Source organism: Cydia strobilella, chromosome 20 (genome assembly GCF_947568885.1).
Source record: "Cydia strobilella chromosome 20, ilCydStro3.1, whole genome shotgun sequence".
Taxonomy (NCBI): Eukaryota; Metazoa; Arthropoda; class Insecta; order Lepidoptera; family Tortricidae; genus Cydia; species Cydia strobilella.
In genome coordinates this window covers 7,986,480-8,006,835 of record NC_086060.1, presented here as the reverse complement: position 1 = coordinate 8,006,835, position 20,356 = coordinate 7,986,480, and the positions used below count along the sequence as shown (strand labels likewise).

Sequence of the window (20,356 nt, the reverse complement as noted above, 5' to 3'; positions counted from 1 at the left end):
GGAAAAATGTTACGTACCGCGTAAAATACGTGAAGCGATCGAGATTGGGCGGCGCCCTAATTTCAACCGAGACAGCGGCTGGGCTGTGGCGCCAGCATGGAATCCTGTCTCTCTCTGTGATCGCTCCCTCATGACTGAGGATCGTGGTCATCAGTGGATGTGGATGCTCCACACCTGGTTCTTTTAACCCTTAAATGCATAATGATGTATATATGCATCATATATTTGATGGTCCGTGGCTCAATATGCAGCTATCCAAAATCACATTTATTACTTTTATACAGCATGACACATCTATTTCAATTTATTAAAAAGTTATACAAAAAATCATGCATTTAAGGGTTAATCTGCCTCCATCGGTGCCTGTCCATCGCGTCTCTGACGACCGAGCAAAAGCTGGTTGAGGATGGGGCCCCTTTTACTTGATCGCTCCATCTAGTTGGAGACCGTCCCCGGCCTCGTTTGCCCTCCGTGTTTCCAACGATGATCAGCTTTTCAAGGCTTTCATCTCCCCTCCTCATTATGTGGCCGAAGTAGGACAATATGCGCTGCTGACAGACTGTGGATAGGCGAGTTTGGACACGAAGCTGTGAAAGGAATCCTGTAATCCAGGGACAAAACGGTGCGTGTTGTGACAGTGCAGTGGACATAGTGAGTTCGTGTATCACTACAAGTGTTGGGTGAACTAAACCCGCCATCGCGCCCGCCTACAACAACAGGGCAACACCTCCCTCAACCGGTTATATCATCACGCGCCGCACCCGCAGTACGTGACGCCCATCCGTCGTGACCGCTACTCACTCAGGCACTGTTAGTGCTTGAAAATGGAGACCTAGGCTCTCCGAAACATGTCGCGCGAGTGACTAAAAACACGTGAGTGTAACCGCTAAGTTAGTTAAGTTAATATGTCTCACGATAGTTTAAATTCGATTATTATTAAAGACATTATGTCCTTGAGCTCAAACCCCTAATCTGTTAAACGAAAGGTATCGTTTCCTTTTGCTAGTGGTTACCTCTGCCAATGATAATAACCCCGTCATAAGTGAACGGGAACAAACCCGTTAAAAATCAATTTTACCATCCTATTTATATGGATCGTCATGACCTGACTAATCATCAAATGGATTAACACTACTAATATCTAACCGGTGCTACCATCTCAAAAAAATCTACTATATAAGTAGTTTCAAAATTTCGTTAAGAATCAACTAAATTAAGTGTCGTTAAGTATAAACGAACGTCGAGTAATTCCGAAAATGGACTCTACTGTAATGGCATTATGATTGATTTGAGAACTACCCGACACTGCCCGAAGTATCCCGATCGAACTGATAACACCTTAAGGCAAAAGAGTATGAGTTGCAGTCAACGGGTCACCAAAAGGGCCAAATAAAAGGCCTTGGACCTACGGCACCCGCGAGGGTCCTGCAAGCGAACATCCATCATGCGGCAGCCGCCACGGCCATTGTTGAAAGCCGGCTTGCAGGACACGTCGACCTCGCACTACTTCAAGAACCTTGGGTGCGAAACTCAACCATACTAGGACTGAATTCGGTTGGTAAAGTTTTATGCAATACTAATGGAATTAAGCCTAGGGCCTGCATTGTTTTTGGCAAGAACATTGACTTTCTACCTGTTCCAGAGTTATGCACAGACGACCTGGTAGCAGCGTATGTAAATCTCAAGGGATGGAGCGGGCAGAGAATTATACTCTGCTCGGCATACCTCCCTGGAGACAGGAACGACCCCTCTGCGGATCTCACAGCCGTGGCCGAGTACGCCCGCAGACACAACGCAGAAATGCTGGTGGGATGTGACGCTAACGCCCATCACACCAACTGGGGAAGCACCGACATCAATGATAGGGGTGAGTTACTACATGACTTTCTTCTATGCAATAACTTCCAAATTCTAAACATGGGATGTACACCCACCTTTGTCACTAGGGTCAGGAAGGAGGTTTTAGACTTGACTTTTGCATCTTCAAATCTAGCCAGGCACATTCAGAACTGGAGGGTAAGTGATGCGGAATCGTTGTCAGATCATAAGCACATCTGTTTTAATATAGCTTTTTCTCTCAGCGTTCAAACGGTCACCTTCAGGGATCCCCGGAGGACGGACTGGGAAGGCTACAGGAGCAGCCTAGAAAGTAATCTGGAATCCGCAGCGAAGGTAATCAAAACGCGGGAGAGTTTAGAACTTGCGGTGGAGGTGGTCTCAAATGGCATTGTAAGTGCCTTTGAAGAAAACTGTGCTCCCAAGTTCAAATCAACCAAACGTGTGGTCCCATGGTGGAACTCCAACCTCAGGAGGCTCAGGGACAAAACACGCAAGTTATTCAATAGGGCTAAGAGGACACAGGAGTGGGAGGTCTATCGGAAAGCCCTAAATGAATACAGTAAAGAGATTAGGAAAGCTAAGAGAGCGTCATGGAGGAGGTTCTGCGAGGAAATTGAAAATACGCCTCAAGGAGCGAGACTTCACAGGATACTCTCCAAAGCTAGAAGTAATCAAGTGGGCCTTCTCAGGAGGCATGATGGCTCCTTCACTGCTAGTGAGATGGAGACTTTGGAGCTCTTGGCTGAAACTCACTTTCCGGGGGCAGGACAGTCACACGAGCCCCAGCTGGTCAGAGGCCTGCATAGGCCTCGCCCAGAGGACTGGAGGCAGGCTGCCCTCGTCATAAGACCTGGGATAGTGAGGTGGGCTATAAACTCCTTTAAACCTTACAAGACGTGCGGCCTGGACGGAGTAAGCCCTGTGCTAATGCAGCGAGGAGCTGAAGTCCTAATCCCGCATTTGGTCAGGATCTTCAGAGCTAGTTATGCCTGGGGACACCTACCGGAGCAGTGGAACATGGTTAAGGTATTATTTATACCGAAGGCTGGGAGGAAGGATTACGCTTTAGCCAAGTCCTTCAGACCCATCAGCCTCTCCTCGTTCCTCCTTAAAACCTTGGAAAAGGTAATTGATAAGTATATCAGGGAGAGCTGTCTTCTAAACAAACCCATACACGACACCCAACACGCTTACCGTAGGGGCAGATCTACAGAGACTGCCCTGCTGGAGCTGGTTGACAGAGTGGAAAGGGCTTTGGAAGACAAAGACATAGCCCTGTCGGCCTTCCTAGATATTGAGGGCGCTTTTGATAATACACCCACTCGGACACTGGTGGAAGGGCTCAGGGCCAAGGAGGTGGACGCCACCACTATCCGCTGGGTGCAAAGCATGCTCTCAAGCAGAATGGTTAGGCTAGACTTGCTTAACACTACACTGGAAGTGGCCACTGTGAGAGGCTGCCCGCAGGGGGGTGTCCTATCTCCCTTGCTCTGGACTCTCGCGGTGGATGGACTTCTGCATAAGATGGCGGAGCTCCGAATCGACACTCAGGGGTACGCAGACGACCTTGTTGTGACGGTGAGGGGCAACTGTCAAAGTACTTTATCAGACCTTATGCAGAGGGCTCTCAACACCATAAATACATGGTGCAGAGATAATGAATTGTCTATCAATGCGGACAAGACAATTATAGTTCCATTCACGAACAAGCGGAAACTAGACAAACTTAAGCCGCTTGTCATGAATGGTAAAACTATTCCGTTCTCAACAGAGGTCAAATATCTGGGGGTAACACTGGACCAGAAACTGACCTGGAACAAGCATGTGGACGGAACTATACAAAAGGCTAGATCAGCCTTGGCAATATGCTGTCGTTTAGCAGGCAACCGATGGGGTCTAAAACCCAAGATTGCCTTGTGGCTGTACACGGCTATAGTGAGGCCGATAGTGTCTTACGCCTCCGTAGCATGGTACAGGAAAACGACGCAGAAGGCAACAGTGACGAGGCTTGGCAGCCTGCAAAGAACTGCCTGTGTCATCGTCACTGGAGCCATGTCATCCTCCCCGACGGCAGCCCTAGAGGCCATACTAAATCTACCGCCCCTTCACCTGCATCTGGAATTGGAGGCGAGATCTAGTATGCTTAGAATAGCGGGCGCGAGGAGAGGTAATTGGTTATCGCAAACTCTGAGACTGTTTAAGGAATCAGTGTACGATATTCCTGTTCTTGGGATGCCGTCCGACACTATGGCACCCAAATTTTGTCCACTCAAACTCTACTCAGTGGAACTCCCCAAAAGGGAGGACTGGTCAAACAGTCAAATTAAGTGGAAAGAAGGAAGCCTGAGGTGGTACACTGATGGCTCCAAATCCGGATCTGAAGTAGGCTGCGGAGTATATGGTGAAGCGCCCAGGAAAAGCATCAGCTTAAACCTAGGGTGTTTTTGCTCTATATTCCAGGCAGAGGTATACGCCATTATTGAATGTGCGTCAATGAATCTGCAAAGCAACTACGGCAACCATACTATCTATATCCATTCGGATAGCCAGGCGGCACTCTTAGCCCTAACCTCTGATGTCACCACATCGAGGCTGGTTGAGAACTGCAGGCAATTATTGAACAACCTTGGAGCCAGGAACAAGGTTGTTCTACGTTGGGTCCCGGGGCATGCGGGTATCGTTGGAAACGAAAAGGCCGACGAACTCGCGCGAGCAGGGGCTAAGGGGAAGAACTACAGTCCTGAGCCGTTTTGTGGGATTCCCAGAAGCCTAACGCGGCTCACCCTAAAGACCTACTGTCACTACAAAACCATTCAACTCTGGAGGGAGAAACCAGGGTTGAACCATTCCAAAGCGCTTATCAAGGCCTTCAGCAAAAAGGCGTCTTCGAGCGCCTTGGCGCTCCTAGGAACCAACTGCGCAACTTGGTCAGGGTGCTTACCGGGCACTGCGGCCTAAATAAGCACATGCACACTATGGGGAAACGTGACATGGGGCGGTGCAGACTCTGTATGGAGGCAGAGGAGACGCCCCTACACATCCTCAGAGTGCCCCTGCCTAATGCGCACTCGTGACTTGATCCTGGGTGGACATATATTGCGCCCGGAGGAGTTAAAGTCTCTCGAAACCAAAAAGATCCTGCAGCTGTTTGAAGTTGCAGGTTTGGATCGAGAGTTGTAGTAGGTGGCGATCACAATAGATCAGAGATGGTCGCAGTGATACATAGGCTCTGGAGCCTTACATAGCCCCTAGAAAAAGAAGAAGAATGAGTTGCAGTACTGTACCTTTAAAATGATCTTCACCAGCTTCTCAGCGCTGATATTATCACTAACTTCCTTCGTCAAAGCACTGACATTCCTCCACCTATTATAATCCCCATGTGAAAGTTCTAACGCTGCACTCAAATAATTCCCTATACACACTCTCACTAACCCCCTAATCTGAGGGTCCGAATGTTCTTCAAAAAGAATAAAAACATCAGACATGTGCTGAAACTCGAAATTTCCATCTTCACTTATTTCTATAATAGGAGCATCCTTGCTATGGACTTCATCGGTCCTTTTCAAAGCCCGTTTCTTTTCTTCCCTTTTAAAAGCATCTAGGTGGTCCAAATTGGTAGTAGATTCACCGAAATGATCGAATTTCATGTCTAAATCTATGCTTGAAGATAATATGTCACCGCTGCTTGACATTGGATAGCCAGTTGTAGGGTCGTTACTGCAAGACATATTCGAGTTTGTAGTGAAATTACTATTGGTCATATTAGGGTTGGTGCTATCCGTCATTGCGCTAGCAATTAATTCTTTGGTAAAAACTTTGCTGTCTAAGATATTGCTTTGGATGTCTTTGGAGGAGCTTTTTTGTTCGACGCTGTCCATAGATTTTTCTAGTGATTTGCTGTCTTTTTTGGATAGTTGTTGCGATGGTGTGTGGCTGTCCATGCTTCTGTTCAGGAGGTCCTGGGTTAGGGAGTCTGTTAGTGAGTCTTGGTAGCACACGTTTCGTTCTAAGATGAAATCGTTTATGTGGTCTTGGTTGTAATCTGTTCCTTCCGATGAACCTGTAATTTTATAAACTATACTTATACCTGACTGCTTTATTGTAAAGTTATTCTAAACATTAACTTAAAAAAAAAAGTGATTCTCAACCAAACCGCTGTCTTGACGTAATTCCTATCCGGTCACTTTCCTGGTATTATTAGCATACGTGTGCATGCTAACTCGGGGTACGAATACTAAAGTGATGTTTATTATTAAAGTTTTAATGTATAATTTACAGATTTTTAATGTAATGATTACATTTGGTCATCATATTTCTATTATTGTAAGGTCAGAAAAAAATGTTACTAATTCTAGCAAGATTGCGACAGTCTAGTTTTGCCGTGAAAATTCCGGTCTCTGGTAATCAGCGACAACAAAGCATGTAGCGATGTTTATTTGCAGGAATTCGTGCAGATATAGATCCCGTGTAAATAGTACGTACCGGAGATATTGTGTGACTTGGCATCCGCCTCTTTGTCCAAGTAGATGGTGATGGCTTGCGGATACAAGTGCAGGATCTCCGACATGCAGTTTAGTGCCGATGACTTCACTGATACTCGAATAACCCTGGAATAAAATGGACTCGAATATTTTGAAACTGATGAACAAAATATTTATTTTGAAACCAGTAGTAATTCTCTAAGCGCTGGCAAACTATGGTTAAAGTTTCTATCAGTGGGGCAACACTCCTCCTTTCGGGCTTTTTCTATTGCTCCGAGCAATTATTAGGGTTGACACAACAAGGGACGTCCCTTCGCGTGCACGACCACAGATAAGATTGAATTTTGACAACCCTAAATAGCCGAAAGGGATAGTGCCATACAACAGAAAGGGACAGCATGATTCTGTCACACTTCGGTTTTGTAGGAAGTGTCCTTTCTGTACGGTAGTACTATTATTTACTCTGTGCTTCCATATCAGAGGCCGTGGTGTTGTACCCCGGCTCGTATGTAATACGTACGCATACAAATGAGTTACTCGGAACTTTATTATTTTAAATGTAAAAAATATCAATTGATATTTATCAGTAGCTTTTCGACGAAAGAAAAGATCGTGAGGAAACCAAAAACAACCACAATGTCTACAAGTTTTCCCTCCGGGATTGAAGATGTTGCTTCTTGAGATAAGGTTGCCGAGCGGATCCCAGGCTAGTGAGCCGGAGGGATGGCCGTTCTGGCGTCTGGACGCTAGAGAGATATTTTTATTTTATTTTATTTTATTAGGAACAAACAGTCATTCTTTAACTTAACTTAAACAGACATTAATGAATTTATCCACATTTTTGTGTGGAAAACAGTGTATTTTCCGGCGAAGTTAGTATATTTACATAAACAAACTGTCAATGTGATACCTATTTTTAATCAATGTGTAACCACCATACGATAAATAAAAGACAAATGTTAAAAGTGGTTGTTACCTGTCAGGAATTACACCTCCCTTGTTGGCAGTGAGAAGAAACTTTGAAGCTAGCAACCTCGCTAGATACTTCAGTGGAATGTCATCGTCCGTTGACGATCCTATATTTACCTGAAAAATTTACACTTAAATGTATGTGAAATCACTGATTTCAAATTAGAAATATTGGCAGTATACTTTGTTGGGTAACCTAGACGTTCAGAAATATTTTTCTCCAATGAATTGTGTACTGAAACTTCATTAGTCTGTATTTTTTTTTTCAAAAAGTAAGTATGTACATTTATGGTATGAATTAGGCTTTTCAAAAACCGTATTTTTTTCTCTTTAAGGCCGTTCCATCGGTTTGCCGGTATCACTGTCACATTTCGCAAGAAATAACTGGAAAGACAATCGAATTTTGTCGATTTTTATTTATTTTAAAAACGTTGCCTTACAATATCGAAATTCGAAAGCTGTCAAATTACTATTTAAGTTAAGATTGTTTTTTCTTCTGTTTTTACTTTATAGTGTCACATAATAAATATCCGAGTAAAGTTTAATTAAAAGTCTGAGTTAGAGGTTACTTTGGGAATTAATTGTATCGAGCGAAGTGTCATAATTCGTGTATCGGAAGCTGTGTTAATAAAGATAATATAATCAAGAACTACATTTTTTTTTCACGTCTACTAATATCAACGTCTCTCAGAAAAATATGATCATATAAAGAGATTATTCGCCTTCTGGCTCAGGGAACGGCCTTAAAACTTTTTGTGACCCTTTTTTTCACCTTTTCGGTGAAGAAAACCATAGTGCTGAAACTTACACGCAGCAAAAAAAATCAAAATATTAACTGTAACGTAATGCCTGAATACTCTAAATAGCCTAAGGACTGTTGAAAGTGTTGAATGTAAAGCTGACGAAGATACAGGCCGCGTAGCCAACATGCCAATCGCTTACGCTCCGTAGCGATCGAAACGCAACTGTCACTGTCACACTAATTTGAAAGAGTGATAGAGAGACACAAAGCGTTTCGTTGTCGAAGCAATAGCGATTGTCACTTTGGCTAGGCCGGCAGGTCAATTCACAAGAGCCTGCACGAATGGAACGAATGAGTAAATGAAAATATCTATGTGTGCATGACATTAACGAACAAAATGGCGGCTCTGACTGTATACCGATACATGTGTCACTCATACAATGAAAGTTTCGTGCCAGCTTTCGTGAACCGACCTGTACCTTGTTCATCGTTCTGTCGGCATACCTTAACTCCACTCTCAAAACCTCCGTGGTCCACGTGGTCCTCGTCTCGGGTCTCCGACTCTTCGATTTCCTGAAGCTTCTCAGTCAGGTTCTTGTGGTAACTCAGCAGCTCTTTAGACAAGTGTTCCGTGTTCTCATCCAAGTCCATTTCACTCGCCGGAGAGTCCGGTGTCTAAGGATATTAAAATAAAAGTTAACAGCTGGCACATAAGCAAAACTGATAAAAAGAAACATTAAAAGTTACCCCCTTATTCATAAAACCTTACAAGCCTGGTTTAGTTAAATTATGTTTTATCACTTTCTTACAAATACATAAGTCAAAATGACAGATAAAGACAAACGATTCATAGCTAAGTCAGGCAAGTAACGCGTTTATGAATAACGCCATTAAATATATCTCCGTGAACTTTAAAAGTATGTTTAGGGCCACTTGCACCATCCCAAATTGTACTGGTAACTATGGTAACTCAACATTTAACCGGTTAACCCCGGGTTAGTGAATGGTGCAAGTGGGCCTAAATATGCTTAGTCTAGGCATCAATATTCTCTCTTTTCAGAAATCGGAGCTAACATGCAGCACTGCAGCACCTGTGCTTATTGGAACGAAGTTTTTTATCGGACGGTTTGCGGCGAAAAAAAGTACGATTTTGCCGTCACAAGCCATACCAGTGCGATATATGTAAGTGTAAAATTTTGCCGTCACAAGCCATACTAGTGCGATATATGTCAAGACGACCAGTCTGGCCTGCCCTGTGAAGCCGATGGTCCTGGGTTCGAATCCCGGTAAGGGCATTTATTTGTGTGATGAGCACAGATATTTGTTCCTGAGTCATGGGTGTTTTCTATGTATTTAAGTATTTATATATTATATATATCGTTGTCTGAGTACCCATAATACAAGCCTCCTCGGGCTTACCGTGGGACTTAGTCAATCTGTGTAAGAATGTCCTATAACATTTATTTATTATTTATTTATTTATATGTAAGTGTCAAATTTGCCGTCACAAGCCATACTAGTGCGATATATGTAAGTGTCAAATTTTGCCGTCACAAGCCATACTAGTGTGATAATGTAAGTGTCAAATTTGCTGTCTCAAGCCATACTAGAGCGATATATGTAAGTGTCAAATTTTGCCGTCACAAGCCATACTAGTGCGATATATGTAAGTGTCAAATTTGCCATCACAAGCCATACTAGTGCGATATATGTAAGTGTCAAATTTTGCCGTCACAAACCATACTAGTGCGATATATGTAAGTGTCAAATTTGCCGTCACAAGCCATACTAGTGCGATATATGTAAGTGTCAAATTTTGCCGTCACAAGCCATACTAGTGCGATATATGTAAGTGTCAAATTTTGCCGTCACAAGCCATACTACTGCGAAATATGTAACGAGACTAATGAGAACAGAACAAAACAAAACAAAGATGAGCATAACCATGAACACGAACACGTCACCAGCTTTTTCTTAACTTCGTTTCAGGGTCATTCCATTCCTCAACAATATCATTCCCCTGGCTATACCTATTCGCAAATTCCGCAAAGCAGTTTTGGTTGTAGATGGAACTTGGCACGGGTTACAAAAAATGGACTGCTAATAAAGTGGAATCTCCTGGGAATTTTCGAGTAGGTATGGCCAGGGGAATGAGATTTTTCAGGAATTACCCTTCAACCGTATTTATAGTGATTGAGTATTTTGAGTGATTTACACACTAACATCACAATGCGCCTCGGCGAGCGTTAAAATATGGATCAGTTTGTTGAAAAAAAAAAACACGCCAACACACTGAAGAGTGAAGATACATCGGCGCGTAGGACGATTAATATATCGCTGTTCTCTCCGTGGTAAATCACGATGTCCGTGTATTAATCGAATTAGACTAGGATAGTACTAGTAGTAAGAGCGCTGGTGGCCTAGCGGTAAGAGCGTGCGACTTGCAATCCGGAGGTCGCGGGTTCAAATCCCGGCTCGTACCAATGAGTTTTTCGGAACTTATGTACGAAATATTATTTAATTTTTACCAGACGCTTTTCGGTGAAGGAAAACATCGTGAGGAAACCGGACTAATCCCAACAAGGCCTAGTTTTCCCTCTGGGTTGGAAGGTTAGATGGCAGTAGCTTTCGTAAAAACTAGTGCCTACGCCAATTCTTGGGATTAGTTGCCAAGCGGACCCCATGCTCCTATGAGCCGTGGCAAAATCGGCGGGACAGCGCGAGGAAGATGATGAGTACTAGTAGTATACCTGAATGGTAAGGTCCTCAACACTAAGGCTGGGTGTAGTCAAATGTAGGGCTCCGTAGAACAGTAGATCTGAATCACGTTCTGATAGTGGACCCATAGTCGCTCGAGACGATAGACTTGCATTACCTGTATGAAACAAAGAATAGCGATACTGTACTACTACTGTCAAACTGATAGTCCGAGAGTAAAGGGGTCATCCATTAATTACATCACACGTTTAGGGGGGGAGGGGGGTCAAGAAAATGTGACGTTGTGACAAGGGGGAGGGGGGAGTCATAAACTTTGTGACGCCACATTAACTTATTTAAATTATTTTATTCGCTATACAGTTAAATAACAAGTTTTTGGAACAATAATCGTTTTTAATCGTTTAATTTTCTTTCCTGATCTGTTTTGGGTTATAAAACTACTAATATTTCTTTTGATAAAATATTCATAATACTTAATTCGATTTGCCGATTTCATTGAAAAAATGTGACGTCACACCAAAGGGGGTGGGATTTGCCAAATGTGACCGAGTGTGGAAACGTGTGACGTAATTAATGGATGAACCCATATTAGGTACTAGAGTTAAAGGAATTTGAACCTTTTATGCAATAGGGTTGTTGACACATGCTGAATTTTATAATTAAATCTTGTTAAATAGATAGAAAATGAGCAATTTATATACAAGAATTGCTCGTTTAAAGGTATAAGATAATGTCCTATAATATGTATTTATGTATTTTTAAAAACTCACTAATATTCCTCCTATGTCGTTTCTCCTCCCTGTGGTCCAAGGACACTTTTTTCGGATGTTTTTCCAACAAGGCTTTCCTGTATTCCCCTCTGGCTTGAGACAGAAGAGTGCTGAGGCATTCGAGTACTGCGTTTTGGATGTTATGCTCGGTTGTGGTTCGCTCTATGTAGTGGATACATAGGTAGTAAAGCTGAAAAAAAAAATGGTTTGGACGCAAATTTTTCGGCTTCTAGAGAACCTTAGTAGTTTTGAAAGACCTCAATTGATACCCCATACCATTGGGTTAAAGCAAAAAATAATTATAAAAAAAAAAACATTTTGTATGGCAGGTATAAACAAATTTTTTGTAGTTATTTTTACCGTTCTGTCGCCATGCATGATTCATGTATTCGTGCCAAATTGCAGGTTTCTAGCACTAACGATCACGGAGCAAAGCCGCGGACGGACAGACAAAAGACATGGCGAAACTATAAGGGTTTCGAGTTGACTACGAAACCCTAAAAAAGGAACCTCAATACGAGAAAAAGAACAAGTACCTGCAAATAATCTTGTACCGTAAACACGTCATTGTCCGCGAATTTCGACACATCGTTAGTCTGAAACAGTGCCTTGATCACACAGAACCACGCCAAAATCACCGTGTTATCGGTCGTAGACGGCCACAGCTTCTCTGTTGGAAAATACACCTTAATGTTATTGCTGTATGGTACATTTTAGGGATATATATAGGGGTACACCCCTTACATCTCATTAAACTGAGAAAAGGGCCTCTACTGGTAAATACAATAATAAAAGTTACCCCAGATGAGTGTGCTATATGACATAATAGAGTAAAAGTGAGCAAAGTACACCTACATAAGAGCTGGAAACGATGTACTTATGTGCTTTCCACAATAATTGTTATCCTCCTTCAATCGGAATGATGGCAGATAAATCTCTCTTGTCATAATTATCTTTATCTATTAGTACTTACTGAACACAGCAGAGCACACCTCAGCCAACACCGAGTCCTTGTGCGAGCACAACAGTGCGACACACGCGGCTGCTGGCCGTCGCACGCCTGCTTCCGTGCTCTCCGCGTGAGTCAGCAGGGCAGAGCATAGTTCTGATCAAAAACAGTATGTATTAAATTAGACTGTTTTATGGAGACTGTCAAGTCTATTGCATAGGTGGTGGGAGTCATAAGATGTAAGAACTAACTACAGAACATAAAAGGAAAGCACGAACTAACATAATGGAAATGTTTACAATGGATGGTGCTTTAGCCTCATTATATCCATCTCACAGTGCGAAACAAATTTGGGTGAAAGACCGATTAGTCGGATCACCCTTCTCTTTTAACTTGTGCTGTGGAAAAGCGACGGGAGATGATATACCGGTAGACTTGTCAATACTGACTGCTAGTCATGCTAGCCATAGATAAATGTGCATGATAAAGAAAAGGTTCATATTACGCGTAGTGTTGCAAAACTGCAAGTTTTAGCTAAAGATTGAAATGGCGGACTTAATGCCAAATGGCGTTCTCTACCAGTCAACCATAGGGCCAAACAGAGACACTTACAATTGGTACAGAAAGAAAAAAAAAACCATGAATTAAAAGAAAAGCAAACGAATATACTTATAAACAGTACTACTTAGCTACTTAGCTTTTAATCTTATGCCTTAATCGAAATGCGTTAATTTTAATTTATGTATCTAGTTATAGTTTTGTTTTAACATATTAAATTATTTTAAACTGGTTCACTCACGTATTATTAAGTGCAACATGCTGGATTCGGTTCGGACGCGACGTACTATATTAGGTTTGATAGGGTAACCATTCTGGCGCGAGAAAAGTTCTTCATTCAACGAAAAATACGGGAAGCTATTGAAATCAGTCAATATCCGAATTTCAATCGTGACAGTGGTTGATCGGTGCGGCCTAGTTGGAAAACGGTTTTGGGTACTGCGTCGATGGTCAGCGTGGACCGGTCTTTAGCAAGTGACTCAGTGAGCGATCCAACATTTGACAAACGCAATACAGAGGGTAGAGCCATCCTCGCAACGGTGACGTTGCCGGCACCGCCGACGCCGCCTGTCGTGAGCGGTCGTGCGAGTCGGGCTTTGGCCCGCAGTACACGGCGCGCCCTCGACCAGTGACGTGTCGTTGCTCTTTGAAGACGGTCCTCGTCAATTGGACCGAAACATGTCAAGCTATTCAACTTAATATTACATGAGTGACCCAGTTTAAAATAATTTTGTACTACTTAGTTTAGGAATATATTTTATAGTATTTTTCAAACAGTTTGGGTACGGTGACAGATTTCATCTCAATACAATTTTGTAAGATTTTGCGTTTTAATGTTATTAATTGTATAAAGATGACACCACACCTAAGCTGTATGAAAAATACTATAAGCGAAATATTATCAAGTTTGATACAATAATTTATATCAAACAGGAGCAAGAGATGATGAATGTTGATAGGGTTTTATTTTATTTATTCCTTAGATTAATACGAAAAAAAGAATTCCTACCAGCAATTTCCTCATCTGTAGTATAAACAACCAGCGCAGACAATATTCGATCCAAATTGCTCTCTAAAGCCTCCAGAGTAAGCTGTATTTCGCTTGTAGTCCGTACAATCTGGCTGAGTTTTGGGAACAGGAGCTGGGCCTGCATCCTGATCTTGCCTACACCCGGACGCAGCCAGCTTTCTCCAAGCAGGATTCTTGTGAGAGCTGCTCGGATCCATCTGATCAATTTTAAGAATTTTTTAACAAATTGTTGAACAGATTTTATTGTAGTTAGTGATCCAAAAAATATCGTAAGAAAATATTTTTAATTATTAATACAGAGCTTATGTTCCAATCTATTTATTTTACCTGGCGTTTTTGGTGTGATCAATTTGATTCTGTAGGATAATATTAGTTTTGTGGGAGTGGAACGCAAATCCCCCCACCACTGCTCTGTTCAAGGCTTCATCACCCACTAGACGAATTTCCGCCTGTAAATATATTATATATAAGAAACCACGGCCATATAATAGTCTATAGGTACTTTAGAAACCACAACTTCTTAACAGATCAGCACCTTAAGCAAATTTTGAAGTAACTAACAATTACCCAAGTAATTATGGTAATGAGAAACATAATTTGAATTTCCTGCATAAAATACCGTTACTCACACTATCGTTGCTTGCTAGGGACAATAATGTCGGTATGGCAGATTGCAGAAGATTTCCATAATGTCTAGCACAGTTTTGTCGACTTCCTAACGCGCCTAGACACCGCCCCAGCGTTCCAGCTGCCGCCTGGAGCTCATGAGTCCTTAAAATAATACAAATACCGGTTAATTTCCATACAGGGAATGCGTAGCGCAATAAAATAGTCTATAACTCACTTCGTAGAGCCTTCGACGGATTTCAAGTATTCTAAGGCCTTTTCGGCCCTTTCAAGCACGTTCATGGCTATTTTACATTATTCAATATCTGCCAAAGATAATTTGTACATATTTAGCAATGTGGTTAGTGGAAAAACTGTGTATATCTTCGCGGAAAAACGCAAACAAACTTCAGAAAATCAATCGTTGAAATGACGTTTCTGTCTTTCTGACTGAATTACTCATTCGTTCAGAAATTGCGTTATGAAGTTGAAAAAAAAAAAGACATTAAAAAAAGTACTCAAAGTTTAAAAGCATGAAATAAAGTCAAGAATATACTTATAATAAAAATAATATGAATGTATATACATATGAATGCAATCAAAATCCTGGTTAAATTAGGAGGACGAGTTGTTTGTCATTAACCGATAGTTGTGACCAAAGAGTATAATAATATATGTATGTTGTGACACTGAAAGCTTGCGGATCGATGTGATAAGCAGTTGATTAAGTTGATAACAAGAAAGTACGTCGTCCCTAAAAATAAATAAAGTTAATTAATAAGTGACAGAAGCAAGACAAGAATGTCTGCGTCTGCGTCGGAAGATCAAGAAGTAGACGTAATGTACGGATTGCAAAATGTTTTGACTAAAATTCAGGCAGCAGTTGCCAGAAGGGCCAAAGTAAGTTTGTTTATTTGTTACTAATCTGTCTCAAACTTTATGAAATATTCTATTTGTCATTAAAACGAAATCTAACCTAACCAAACTTTTGAAGTCATAAATTATTTCCAAAACTTTTTCAGGATTTACCTCAAATAACACCAAGGCTGGTGGCTGTATCAAAAATAAAACCAGCGGCGCTAATAGTCCAAGCTTACGAGGCTGGTCAGCGTCATTTTGGCGAGAACTATGTAAACGAGTTAGCAGATAAGGCTATTGATCCTCTAATTGTAGAATCATGCAAGGATATTAAATGGCATTTCATAGGCCATTTGCAAACCAACAAAATCAACAAACTCCTTGGCTCACCAGGATTGTTTATGGTACAAACAATGCACTCTGAGAAACTGGCTGATAATTTAAACAAACAGTGGCTTAAGTTCAGGAAAGGGGATGAAAAGTTAAAAGTTATGGTGCAAATTAATACAAGCGGAGAAGAAGGTAAGGTTTTTCATTTAACACAAACGAAATAGCTAAAGTAGTGAGTTCAAGCCTCCATGATATATAATTGTCCTGATAATTATTGTTAGGAATAAATTTAATAATGAAAGTCAAAATAGGTATATGTTGTTCCTGACTTAGGTAAGTATATATTCAAAGGTTTTAAATGCAACAATAATAAATAGGCAGAATATAATGCATTATGTTAATAATTCATTGCACAATGTTTATTAAAATGAGGGGTAAGGCAATTAATTGCTATCCTTATAGGCATTCTTAAGATGATTGTAAAATAAATTTAATAAATGAATAACACAACACATTTATAAGCAATTTTTTATTTTAAACTTTTTACCATTCATTTCACTTGTGTCTTGTATTAATTACAGTCAAAACTAGATCAATATGGTTGAAATTTTCTTTTGAACAAGTCACTTATTTTCTATGTTATTTATTTCAGCTAAAAATGGAGTGCCACCATCAGAAGCAACAAACCTGTCCCAGCATGTTATCAATAATTGCCCAAACCTAGAATATGTTGGACTTATGACTATAGGCCAGTATGATTATGATGTTTCTCAAGGTCCTAACCCAGATTTTATTACACTTGCAAAATGCAGGGAAGAGGTGTGCAAAAATTTGAACATGGACATTAATAATGTTGAATTGTCTATGGGGATGTCCACAGATTTTGAGCATGCGGTATGTGTCAATTTTAATTTTTTACCACAGCACCCACAGTGGTATATTATGTTATAAGCCAGAGATAAATTAATTTGCCCACTTTTACCTAAATGAATGGATTGGTTGCAAATATTTTATTTCCACACATACAATTATCATTACAGGATGAACCCAATGCGATAATTTAGAAAAAAATTAAATATATAAACATACAAAATACAAGTACCGATATCTAACAAATCATTTTTTTTCCTACATAACTACATAACCTATTGAATGAGAATAACAAACGCTTTTTGTATTGTGTTGAAGTAATGGTTACTAGTTCTCTCTCGGTCACTGGTGCCAGTATGTTATAACATTTTAATTCACTAAAATTTATTTAATATAATCAATATATTTTATTTCAGATTGAACTAGGAGCGACTACAATCAGAGTTGGATCAACAATTTTTGGTGCAAGGCCGCCAAAACAAGCAAAAACAAACTAGAGCACAGAAAAGATCTATATATATTATAGTAGTTGAACTTTAGCGTAGCCTGTAAATTTTGCTTAATTTATACAAATATGTATGGGCTTCCAATAATAGACCGCGGGCCAGGAACAGATTTTCATGACCAATCACCTCCCGGGCGAAAACTCGTATAGTGGTTAACGGCTATGTATGATGAACCCTCGTGAACGTCAGCTGCCGCTCCGTTGGTGGGTTGAGGAATGGCAGGAAATAAAGTTTATAAAAAAAAATGTTGTCATCGCCTCCCGCTTGATACTTTGTCAGATGATAGTTTAGATGCTATTGTGAATAAACAAAATCGTCAGCCGATTGTATCACTGTGAAAAGGCCGTCAGCTGGTCAAATGAACATGTAAAAAAGAAAATTATTTTCAGTCATCGGCCTCATCGCCTACCGTTTGATACTTTGTCAGATGATAGTTTAGATGCTATTGTTAATAAAACAAATCGTCAGCCGGTTGTATCGCGGTGGTAAGACCGTGTTACGCGTTTCGGCGGCTGCCATTCCTCAACGGAGCGGCAGCTGACGTTCACGAGGGTTCATCGTACATGGCCGTTAACCGCTGTACGAGTTTTCGCCCGGGAGGCAATGACTGACAAAATTTGCGCCTGGCTCGCGGTCCATAAGTGTCATGACTGTTATGAGTGAGTGGGATTCTTACAGAAGAAGAAATGCTATTAGAGTACTAAAAAAAAATTTATGAATAAAAGAAAACAGAACATGTTTCAGCTGCTTTTTTAAAATAAAGCGGTGATTTATAGTAATGATTTTTTCTTTTGTTTTTGTTTTTCGCTGCATACCTTCCAGACTGACTTGCAATGAGAATGAAGCGCTTATCTGGGGACACGGCAGTGCCCCCGCCAAGTCGAGCAAAACAAACGGGCACGGCCGTACCATCCTTTTTTCGAAGCCACTCAGGCCATTTTCAACATACTGTAATTTTGTGATAGCTAAAGCTAGAACCCTGAATTTTCAGTGATGTATAGATTATAACATGATTTAGATATATTCTTAATAACATGTAGTTTAAGAATTATGTCAAAGTTCCTTAGTTTTGTCACTGACACACTCACGATCATCATAATTCTAAGGTACTTCTGGCAGACCCACAAGCTCCAAATTTGAAACGTAATTAGTTTTTAGCGTATTAAGCCAATAAAATCTTCAAAATACTGCAATATCAGTCACGTTTTAAAGATTTAATAACTGCACAAGTAAGTTTGTAATCCTATATAAATATATGCGATAACAAAGTCGCGTTTGCAGTTCCTACAATTAGTAGGTTAAGTATAGGTCCACTACGTTGTACGATGTGAGTATGAATGAAGATGTGTATAATTAAGATATGTGTATCACATAGTATGAGTATGGTATGGGTATTAGTACACGAAAAGAAGGATTGCCTACAAAAAGAGATGAGATCCCATCAAAAACATTACATGTAAAAAGATGCAAGTTTCGCAACGCAGTTCTTCTACTACAAAAAAGTTTTGAGATGTAATGTAAAACCAAGTCTGTTATTTTAGTCAGTTCCAGGGGGTGTTAAAACCGTAAGACTATTAGATACCTTTATTTTTTTAATAGATATAATGACTTGACTAGGTCAGGTTCACCTAACTCTGAACCTAACCTAACTGAACCTAACCTAACTGAAAATATAGGTTAATGTTGGAACGCATCCAAAATAAATTTATTAGATTTATACATTTAAAATTATACGGAGTATACTCTTTTTATCCGTTAAAGTATCCTACGTTGTTCGTGTTAGGTATGGTAGGGTTACAATAAACTAGAAGTTAGAAGGGAGTTGGGGCTAGCTTCATATGTATTTAAGTTGGTGCAGGGCAAGTTGTGCAACCCTGGAGTCCTGGCAGAGGTGCGTTTGAACGTACCAGATCGGTATGTGTGGCGGCGGCGGCGGCCGAGCCTGCTGGCCGAGCCGCTCGCTCGAACGCAACTCCTTCGCCAGGCCCCCTTTGCGCGCGCAATTCGGACCCTTAATCGAGTAGCGATCGAGTTCTTCTTCTTTTTCTAGGGGCTATGTAAGGCTCCAGAGCCTATGTATCACTGCGACCATCTCTGATCTATTGTGATCGCCACCTACTACAACTCTCGATCCAAACCTGCAACTTCAAACAGCTGCAGGATCTTTTTGGTTTCGAGAGACTTTAACTCCTCCGGGCGCAATATATGTCCACCCAGGATCAAGTCACGAGTGCGCATTAGGCAGGGGCACTCTGTGAGGATGTGTAGGGGCGTCTCCTCTGCCTCCATACAGAGTCTGCACCGCCCCATGTCACGTTTCCCCATAGTGTGCATGTGCTTATTTAGGCCGCAGTGCCCGGTAAGCACCCTAACCAAGTTGCGCAGTTGGCTCCTAGGCAGCGCCAAGGCGCTCGAAGACGCCTTTTTGCTAAAGGCCTTGATAAGCGCTTTGGAATGGTTCAAGCCTAGTTTAGCGATCGAGTTAGATTTGTTCTCTTGTTCTCTGAACGAATTCACAAGGGCTACGCTTTACGTATTGTGCTACTGTAATCTGTAAGTTAATGTATTGTACCTATTTTTGTGTCAATTTCCATACTGTCGAATTAGGATTTCCTGTAATTGATGGTTGTGTGTATGTAAATAAACAAATAAAAAAAATGTTTAGTTTTGTACCACCTGCGCGAATTATAGGAGGTATTTCATTGTTCATACGCCTAAAAAGAACGGCCCATTGACAATTTATTCAATAGTTATTTGTGCAACAAGAGAGGAAAGTTGGTTTTTCTTGCGAGTGTTTATTTTGAGTCCCGAGAAAGCGAAAGATTCTAAGGTAGAATCTTGAGCGTAGCGAGGAACTCAAAAACACGAGATGTAAATAGTTATTTGTTATACAAGGGTGTAAAGTTGTATTTTAACACACGAGAAGTAAAATACATTTGCACCCGTGTGTAACACAAAACTTTTCCCCTCACTATAGCGAGGAAAGTGCAACATCCACAGGCGTTAGATCATCTTCATCAACTGGAATCACTCATTTTTTTACGATATTATAACAAAAAACTCGAAATTCTGTACTTTTTACACGACTGCCCAAAAAAAAGAGTGTAATGTTTTCAGCGTTCATGTTTGT

General features: G+C 40.9%; 2 protein-coding genes across 2 annotated transcripts in view; one reads left to right on the top strand and one right to left on the bottom strand.

Annotated features, from left to right (window-relative positions):
• LOC134750562 (huntingtin) overlaps positions 1-15,142 on the bottom strand; it is a 58,934-nt gene extending 43,792 nt beyond the window's left edge. The window contains exons 1-12 of the mRNA XM_063685769.1: positions 14,901-15,142; positions 14,686-14,827; positions 14,384-14,505; positions 14,036-14,253; positions 12,493-12,624; positions 12,056-12,189; positions 11,520-11,709; positions 10,782-10,906; positions 8,536-8,706; positions 7,297-7,406; positions 6,322-6,446; positions 5,124-5,899 (exon numbers count right to left, since the gene is read on the bottom strand). Of these exons, the coding sequence (XP_063541839.1) occupies positions 5,124-5,899; positions 6,322-6,446; positions 7,297-7,406; positions 8,536-8,706; positions 10,782-10,906; positions 11,520-11,709; positions 12,056-12,189; positions 12,493-12,624; positions 14,036-14,253; positions 14,384-14,505; positions 14,686-14,827; positions 14,901-14,965 (2,310 nt within the window). The 5' untranslated portion in view covers positions 14,966-15,142. The remainder of the gene's footprint in view (positions 1-5,123; positions 5,900-6,321; positions 6,447-7,296; positions 7,407-8,535; positions 8,707-10,781; positions 10,907-11,519; positions 11,710-12,055; positions 12,190-12,492; positions 12,625-14,035; positions 14,254-14,383; positions 14,506-14,685; positions 14,828-14,900) is intronic.
• A 231-nt stretch (positions 15,143-15,373) lies between these two features.
• Positions 15,374-17,938, top strand: LOC134750626 (pyridoxal phosphate homeostasis protein). Its single transcript, XM_063685845.1, has 4 exons — positions 15,374-15,562; positions 15,685-16,042; positions 16,503-16,744; positions 17,137-17,938. The coding sequence occupies exons 1-4, from the start codon at positions 15,464-15,466 to the stop codon at positions 17,215-17,217; spliced, it is 780 nt and encodes a 259-aa protein (XP_063541915.1). The 5' UTR covers positions 15,374-15,463; the 3' UTR covers positions 17,218-17,938.
• The last annotated feature ends 2,418 nt before the right edge of the window (positions 17,939-20,356 follow it).

Bases quoted from the DNA above. Each gene is read 5' to 3' on its own strand.
- LOC134750626 (XM_063685845.1), top strand. From the start codon at position 15,464: ATGTCTGCGTCTGCGTCGGAAGATCAAGAAGTAGACGTAATGTACGGA. The intron at 15,563-15,684 runs GTAAGTTTGTTT...AAACTTTTTCAG, and splicing joins CAGTTGCCAGAAGGGCCAAA to GATTTACCTCAAATAACACC. The intron at 16,043-16,502 runs GTAAGGTTTTTC...TATTTATTTCAG, and splicing joins TAATACAAGCGGAGAAGAAG to CTAAAAATGGAGTGCCACCA.